Raw genomic sequence first — 9,061 nt, 5'->3', positions numbered from 1 at the left:
TAATAATAATAATAATAATAATAATAATAATAATAATAATAATAATAATAATAATAATAATAATAATAATAATTGCAAAGAATGAACACTTTGATTTTCATCAACACAATTTAGCTTGAATTTTGTGATTTATAGAAAGCTTGAATTGTAAAGATTAACATCTACTAACATCTGAAATGAAACAAGTTGACATGAAGCGAAAGGCCAAAAATTATGAATCAATCTTGATTTCTCATGGTTAAAGTCAAGAGTTCTAGACAAATTAATATTCAAGTTAAAAGTTTTTTGATTTTGTATATTTTTTTTAGCCAGTCCACCAATTGTAAAAAATAAAAATTATATAAAAATCGATTTACCTACAAATCTAGTCTGATTCTTAATTTATTATTATTATTTTAATTAGCCAACTGTGGATTCTGATTCAATTTCAATTCAAGAGACTCCATTAAGCCCCTGTTTGACCCCCATTACGTGGAAAAATTAATGGGAGGAATAATTTTTTTTGAAAAATGAGTTGTTGAAAAAGAATGAAAAGTTTTTGATTTACGTATAATATTAATTTATGAAAGATTGTGTGATTGAAAATAGAAGAGAGAAAAATAAAATGTAATACAATTTAATGTAATGGGGCTCAAACAGGACTAAGATACCCACACCTATTTATATCCAACATCTCAAAATTTACTTGTAAACGTCAGTCAAAGTAGTCACCTTAGGAGATGGCGTTTCGACATCCTTACAAATACGCTTTTGGAAAGAACGAAAGTCTGGCTCTTTGTCATAAAGGTATCCTACAGCATCAGTAATATCAGAACGGAGCAACACCTGCAAAATTCCAGAGTTGAAATTTAGTTGCAGAATTTCATTACTTCCAAGCCAAAATTATCCCAAACTGGCATAAGGAATAATGAAAATGACAAAGATATCTAGAACTCAGAACTGAGAAGAATCCAATAAAAATGTAGAAATGCTGATTAGTTTGTTCTCCAACTGAAAGAAACCATATACATAAGCACAAATAAGCAAAACAAATCAAAAGTCGAGCACTTGTAACACAAAGATCATTATAGGTAGCCGACCAGACCAGGAATAGAAGCAATCGAACTTTCAGCTACTGGTTGGTGCCAAAATTACAAAGATATGACGAAACCTGACCTGTCGACAAGTTTCGCATTTCAAACTACATGATCTTTCAGAGTCTTGTTCAACACGCTGAATAGAATAGTTCCAAAGAAACCAAAAAAGTTAGTTTATAATGAAAGTAGTAACTTTTTCAGGATAGCAGTCATTTACTCACTCTTCCCTGCGGGGATTATGTGATACAACCTATCATTGCATCATTTTCAAACTGGATTTCACAAGAATTAAAGAGCAAAGCCTAGAAACATGTGTCATACTTACCTCCTGCATTGGATTACAAATATTCTCCGCAATTTTAATAATTTGATTTTTCCAGATCTGCTTCAACACAATAAGTTGCAACAATACAAACATAAATACTCATGAATTCATCAACTGATCACATATAAAATAAAATAAAATAAAATAAATTCTCTCCAACATTAGGCCATCTTCAACCCTAAACCCATTCCACCATATTTCTCAATTTTTGGTACCAAAAATTTGGTGCATACACCCTCCAACCCAACATCATAATTTGCATTAAATGTTGCAAATGAATAGTGTTACACCAAATATGGTTGCATGAACCTTTTCTTATTGAACAATTTTTTGTTTCTTTTTTTGTTATACAACAAATTTTAATTCTTAATTATTATTATTATTATTATTATTATTATTATTATTATTATTATTATTATTATTATTATTATTATTATGTGCATTTGTAATTAATTTTAATCATGTAATGACTAATAATTAAGGAGCCAAAATAGACGTACTCAATTAAAGACGAAAGCCTAGAAACATTTACCTCTTGCTTTGGATCACAAACATTCTCCGCAATTTCATTAAATAAATTTTTCCAAGTCTGCATCTGTTTCAACACAATAAGATGCAACAATACAAATATAAACTAGTCAATCTCCGATCCCATAAATACACATAAAACAAATAATTTTTCTACAACACTTGAGTTAACAGAAACATAAATGCATAGCAAAACACAGATGAAATCACCACAGCCATTACTTAAAGGCATGAAAATATATACTAGAAAAATTAAAATAGGACAACAGATCAAATAAGCCAATGAAAACGACAAATACAAAATTAATAAGAATAAGTCGTCCAGTTCTTGAAACAACGTATTGAATAATTTAAGAAGAAACCCAGATAATAAAATTACTTCCTTTAACAATTATAAGTGGGAACCCAGAAACTAAAATTACGTTTCTCGACAAGATCTCAGGTCGTTTTATGGGTGGAAGATTCGCACTCTGTGATAGTGGTTTCATGGGTGGTCCAGGCTTAAATGGAAGATTCGCACACTGTAATAGTGGTTTCATGGGTGGTACAGGCTTTGGTGGAAGATAAAAACACTGTGATAGTGGCATATATGGTGATATTATCACTGTAACACACAGTGCTAACAATAAAGAAGCTCTATGAAATTTCGCCATTACTCTCTCACTTTCTCACACACACACACACTCAATAACTTTTCCGCTGAAGGACGTCAAACACTGAAGTTTGGTTTTCTCGGATTTTCTTTTACGTGTCTGGTGGAGCTTATATATCAGATTTTTATATATTTGAGTGGACTTTTAAATTAAAAAAATGCAAAACGTTGAGTATGAAAGTTCTTCAGAGTTGTAGACGCAGACCGACTTTTACCCTAGCACACATTTAAGTTTGCAAATTCTACGGCTGAGCTGTTGCCTGTGTGTTCAGCGACTTGACTATCCATAATTAACGCAGATAAAAGCGTGTAAGAACAATAACACGTGATTTGAGTCACTTCTATTTATTGTATGATATTTTAATAGTACTTATGGTCCTAAGTATTATTATTGTTGACCCCCAAAAAATATGTCAACAGAATCCCGACTTAATTCCCGCGGACACCACCTACGCACTGAACACCTATTAGAAAGCAAGGCGGTCAGTCAAGAAAAAAGAATCGTGAATTATAATATATATTGTTGACCTCGAAAAATATAACTCCAGATAGCCAATAGATCCCCAACCCACTTGCACACACGTAAGCTCCTTTTCTATATACTTGGACAAACCGTTAGTCACTTGTGACCTTCTTCGATGGTTGGGAAGGCGGCCGTGAGCACTTCGATGGTCAAGTCAGTAGACGGGAAGAAATTATAAGACGAGCTAAAATCGCAAGCCACAAGAATGTATATGTAAATGAGGGAAATACTTGAAGGTAGATAGCAAACTCAGAAATTAGGAGTCAAAGTTGCATTACCCTTTGCTCGTTTTGGTTTGAGAGTCCTTGAAGAAATAAAAAATGGAGTTTGGACAGAGACAAGACGCCCAAGTGCTTTGCCCATCGGAAGCCTTTGGAGGAATTTTAGCCCAAGATGTAGTTTCCAAGGGCTATGGACGCAGTGCTCAAGCGTTGCTTGCTCCGCTCGCTTTCCTCGAGCTGGGCTCTCAAGCAGCATTGATATCCATCTGTTGATCATTTTCATGATTTTGATGTGATTGTTGATTCCTATTTCATTTAAAGCACTGTATTGAGGTCCTATATATATTGCATGACTGACATACTCTTCATAACATTAGAAACACATTAGATTTGTTTGAGAATATATCAAATCTTGTAATAACAATCATTGATCTTGTGAATTCTCCTCTTCCTCCTGTGATTTTTTCCATTTTGGATTTCCACGTAAAATCTTCATATTCTTGTTTGTGAGTGATTTATTTCATCTTGTAATTATCTTGCTACATTAATAATAGAATCGTTTCCCAAGAATGTGAATGGTCCTGGTATGTTCAGTGTAAAATAAATTTAGATGTTTTTTCTTTTTCCATACTTTTTCATCAATTGACCAAATAAAAGTTGGCCAACACCAATTAGGCACGTTACTAATTCTTAATGCTCGCTGATGCTGAAAATTGAACGCTGAGGCAGTTGGCTATGAAATGTTAGCACATGATGACATTTTATTATTTGTTTTCAATACGATGCTGCTGCATTAAGAGAATCTTACCTAACACTTACAAGTGGTATTTACAATTTTGCAGACAATAATTACTTTTGATTATACAGTTTGCATATTTTACAATTTGAGTGTTTGTTCAGGCTTTTATGGAATTGGATAGATTAATTTGTTGGTAAATCAAGGTATCCATTTTTTATTTTCCATAAACAGTTGAAAAAATGTCTGAGAAAAGAGCTGACTGTATCACTGTTAACATTGATAATATGCTTATTAGCTCATCTTCTACGCCTTCAAAGCCCACAACATTTAGAGTTGGTCATCATTTAAGCAGCATAACCCAGAGGCTTACGATCCAAAAATAATAGTCATCGGCCCATTTCACCGCAATAAACCTCACTTGCAGAACATGGAGCAACACAAACTCAAGTATCTAAGGCTACTTCTTCAAAGAGGACAAGAGTCGAGTGTAGAAAGGTATGTTACCACAATAATGCAATTCAAAGAAATGGCACTGAAATGTTATGCAGAAGACATCGAGCTTGATGAAGATAAATTCGTGCAAATGTTGATTCTTGACGGTTCTTTTATCAAATTTCTCTGTATGTTTCAAAACAAAGAATGCAAGGATGAAGATGACCCCATTTTCCAGTATGGATATATACAAAGTCAATTGTTTCACGATCGAATGCTATTTGAGAATCAGATTCCATAAATACATACAAAAGCGAGTTTCATATATCAAAATAGATATTACATATATCAAATAGATGGAAACGCCATTTTATTGTTTAAAATGGGTAAGTGCCATTTAAATTAGTTTAAAAGTTTATAATATTGTTAAACAGTGTATATGTGTGTGTGTGTATATATATATAAAATTATAGATTTTAATTTAAGTCAAAGTTAAAAATTAATTTTAACCACATATTTTATGAATCATACAACTTTTTAACTGTACATTTCATCAATTTCTATTAAAATCTGTTTAAAATTTGATTTTAATTCCTATCAAGCAGTACATAGTACAGGCTTATTAACTAAAAAGTATTGAGTATTGGCCTTTTAAACAAAAATCATAGTTGCGCACACACTCTTTAGTCATAACTACTCCCACCACAATAAAACAAAGAACCACTAATTTCTGAACCTTTATATAAAAAATTTAAGTTTTATATTTATGTGTAAAAAGAAGCTGTGTACAGCTGTATCTACCTATTGTTAATTTAATTCTTAGAAGTCGTGGCTGATATTTTTGCATTTTCTATGTACCAAATAATAAGGATGATCTATTTTGTTTTTTATTTTCTTTTTTTGAGATAAATAATCTTAAATATATTTATTTTTTAATAAACTTGTTCTCACTAGCAATCATTTTTTATGGTGTTTTAAAGTATTAAAAATATTTACTATTTTGAGCGTAAGAAAAATAAGAAATTTTGAAAATGTGTAAAAAGTTAAATATTTATTATTTGAATTTTTTAATATTATCAATTGCCGACCTCAAGTCATGCCGACTTTAAATATGTGATCAAGTCTTTGATATTTGATTTTAAACATTATTTAAGACAATATGGACAATTGATTTTAAATAATATATTTGCTTGGCACGTGACCCATGTATATGAATGAAAATTGTAAATATGAGTTGGGGTTTGACATTTTGTTTATGCTTGTCTCGTCACTTGTCTTCTCCGAGCGAGGGATTCAAGGGATTTTGCTTTTATTTTTTTTGTTTTTTTTGTCTTTGTCTTTTTTATTTTTATTTTTATTTTTGGATTTTTATTTTTTATTTTTTAATTTTCTCCTGCTTAAAGCAAGACCAATTTACTTATAACATCACCATAAACGATCTAATTTCATTGATTTTTCACTAATTTTGTTGGTTTTACAAAGGTATACTTTAAGGCCTCTTATTTTATGGGTCAACAAAAATTATGAACTTCGACACCACGAGTTTCAATGGTGGCAAGACCACGAGGATATTACAATTCATTCAAATAAAGATATGTAGTATCACTAGTGTTTAATATAGGTCCACGTGACAACATAATGAATTGAATGATAGATTGAATAAAATGAGTCTTCTATCCGTATGTTTTATTAGACAAATTTTGACATGAGGAAAAATTTAATCAACTAATTATCGGAGCTGATTACTCATTGATTTTAAAAATACCGCATAATATAAGATATACGTTTATAATAAAATGCAACACGCTCATGCATTGGTTTTTACCCAAATTTGGTAAATAAAAGGAGTCACAGCGAAAGGGAAAATGAATTTTAGTTTGGCAATAAAAATGAAATATTTCAATAAGGTGAAAGAATTTCTAATGCAATAGGGAAAAAGAAATTTGCCATAAGAAGGGTCTTTCCTCTTTACATCGAGAATAATTGTGTTTGGCACCAATGTGGCATGAATTCGTACCGAAAATTACGTATCCAAAATTAAAAGAATTTAAAAAGAGAAAATTGTTGAAGAGAAACTAGGCAAAAAGAAAATAACGGTACGAACTTGTATGTTTTTGTTTTCTTGGGGAGAATTGTGCGAGTGGAAAAATATAATATTGTGAAGTTTTCTCAACTATTATGGAATTTTTCTTATATGATTGTTGACAAGTCAAACTACATTTAATTATGTTTTCTCTTTAGACTCAATTTCTCATTTTATTTCCGTTGTGGTATGAGTTGAATTTTTTCCCAACAATATTGATGGTGCCGATATGTTTAGTATAAAATTAATTTAAATGTTTCTTCTTCCCCATGCCTTGTAGTCAATTGACCAAATAAAGATTGACAAAACCAATAAAAAGTCATTATTAATTCGATACCTGCTGAAATTATTAAATGTTAGCACATGAAGTTAGGTTTCTCGGAGCTCATCTATCAGATTTTTATATATTTGAGTGGATTTTTTAAATAAAAAAATGCAGAACGTTGAATATGGAAGTTCTGGATCGGGTTGCAGACGCAGGACTCACTCATATCCTTGCACACATTTTGAATTTTCATTTTTGTTTGCAAACTCTACGGCTGAGCTTGTTGGAAAAATGGTTGAAATGGGTCAACTTTGAGCCTAAATTTCAGTAGGACCCACCTTTTAATTAATACGGGACCTAGCATATTCACGTTCTATTCCGCGAGATAATTAACGTGATATATTTATTTGTCGAAAACCATTTAAAATTGAATGAAATATTAAGTATTAAAGTAACCTACATAAACTAAGTAGCATGGAAGAATTTGATTTTCCAAACACCTATCCCACATAGGAAAGTTAGGAAACTTTGGTGTGGTTTATAAGGTGGAAGTTTGGAATTGGGTTTGGGCCCCAAGGGGTACCAATAGTCTTTAGAAGGGAGAAGACCTATATCCTATTGGGTTCGGTCATAAACTCACATGAGTTTGAGTCCGTGTCCGGTTCGGTGCGGGTGGATCTTTACACTATATTAACTTTTTGGACAAAATTTATTTAAAATTTCGAGCCAAATTGTAAATAATCAAATTCTTGGGTACATTATGAAATTTAAATTTTGGCTTCTTCCGGGTGTTTTATTTTCTTTTAACAGTCGTCTGTTTATCGACCAAATAGTGAACTATTAGCCGACTGTTAACCGACTTAACAGACGCGACTTTTAAAACAGCATGTCTGTTCGGATTTTTTAGGTTTGTATGAAAGGTAATGACTGTTCGAATGACCACAAACAAGTCTATAAATAGCCTACCTCTCTACCAGAAAATTTACACCATTTTCATTGCAAACTTTCTGTGCTTTGAACCTCATTCCCCCCTCTCTCGTTCTGATATTGTCTCGAAGTAAAACACACTTCGTTGAGTTTGTTGGAACTCCTGCAGATTGTAGTGCTGCTTCCGTAGGAGACGAAAATTCGTTCAATCCTGGGAAATGATTGCTGGACGCTTTAGCACCTTGAAGGCAGCAAATTCATTTTAAGGAAACATTGTGAAGTCAGTGGGCTCGAATTACTTTTTGGATCCTGTCGATTATTTCTTTACATTCAGGTGATTCTGTCGGATTGGTTTCGAAGGAGTAACGTCAAACTCTCGAAACAACAATCTTAAAACGAATTTACTATTATTATTTTGTTTTTGTTTCTACTCCTTCTTACCGTTGATCTTCTGATTGTGTTTCAGAAATGACAACTTTTGGTACCACACTCCCGAATACGACCGGGGAAAAACCAAAAAAGTTTAATGGGTCAGATTTCAAGTGTTAGCAATGAAAAATGCTTTTTTTATCTGACAACGTTAAATCCGGCTAAATTTCTCAAAGAAGACGTGCCTTCATATACCGAGCAAGACAATGATGCTGAAAAATTGGCTGCGGTTGATACATGGAAGCATTCTGATTTCTTGTGCAGAAATTATGTACTTAATGGACTGGATAACACATTATATAATGTGTACTACAATGCTAAGTCCGCAAAAGAACTGTGAGAATCTTTGGACACAAAGTACAAAATCGAAGATGTCGGCATGAAGAAATTCATTGTCGGTCGTTTTTTGGACTATAAAATGATTGACAACAAGACTGTCATATCCCAAGTTCAAGAACTTCAAATCATACTTAGCGACATCCATGCCGAAGGAATGAAACTAAGTGAATCATTCCAAGTCACTGCACTGATTGAGAAATTACCACCTTCATGGAAGGATTTCAAGAATTACCTAAAGTACAAGCGGAAGGAAATGAAACTTGAAGATATCATTGTCCGATTGAGAATAGAAGAAGACAATCGCAAAACTAAAAAAAGGAATGGTGCATCTCATTCGATGGAATCAAAAGCCAACATTGTAGAAGGAGGCTTCAAGACTAGCAAAAAGAGGAAGCACAATGGGGAAGGACAAATTGGTTCTTCAAAAACTGCTAAAAAGTTTAAAGGCAACTGTTACAATTGTGGTAAGGCATGACATCAATCCAAGGATTGTCGAAAGCCAAAAAATGTGAAGGGAAAAAC

The 9,061-nt window shown here is 32.5% G+C and overlaps 1 protein-coding gene across 2 annotated transcripts; it reads right to left on the bottom strand.

The window, feature by feature from the left end:
• Positions 1–666: 666 nt before the first annotated feature.
• Positions 667–2,851, bottom strand: LOC111378826. 2 transcript variants are annotated; one of them, XM_023002098.1, is made up of 5 exons: positions 2,352–2,849; positions 1,934–1,996; positions 1,402–1,458; positions 1,156–1,212; positions 667–825 (listed from the first exon to the last, which is right to left on the bottom strand). In XM_023002098.1, exons 1-5 carry the CDS (start codon positions 2,580–2,582, stop codon positions 682–684), a joined length of 552 nt encoding a protein of 183 aa, XP_022857866.1. In that variant the 5' UTR covers positions 2,583–2,849; the 3' UTR covers positions 667–681. The 2 variants fall into 2 exon arrangements, with proteins under 2 accessions (XP_022857866.1, XP_022857867.1); XM_023002099.1 differs by lacking the exon at positions 1,156–1,212 and having other exon boundaries at positions 2,352–2,851.
• Between the last annotated feature and the right edge of the window lie 6,210 nt (positions 2,852–9,061).

This window comes from Olea europaea, unplaced genomic scaffold, assembly GCF_002742605.1.
Source record: "Olea europaea var. sylvestris unplaced genomic scaffold, O_europaea_v1 scaffold1875, whole genome shotgun sequence".
NCBI lineage: Eukaryota > Viridiplantae > Streptophyta > Magnoliopsida > Lamiales > Oleaceae > Olea > Olea europaea.
The sequence above is the reverse complement of the archived record's forward strand: the minus strand, read 5'-3'. Positions and strand labels throughout refer to the sequence as shown.

What these genes read in the sequence shown, in the direction of transcription:
- LOC111378826 (XM_023002098.1), bottom strand. Translation starts at nt 2,582, where the DNA reads ATGGCGAAATTTCATAGAGCTTCTTTATTGTTAGCACTGTGTGTTACA. An exon ending in TTTGTGATCCAAAGCAAGAG is followed by an intron (nt 1,459 to 1,933) that starts GTAAATGTTTCT and finishes GTGTTGAAGCAG; the next exon opens with ATCTGGAAAAATCAAATTAT. An exon ending in TTTGTAATCCAATGCAGGAG is followed by an intron (nt 1,213 to 1,401) that starts GTAAGTATGACA and finishes TATTCTATTCAG; the next exon opens with CGTGTTGAACAAGACTCTGA.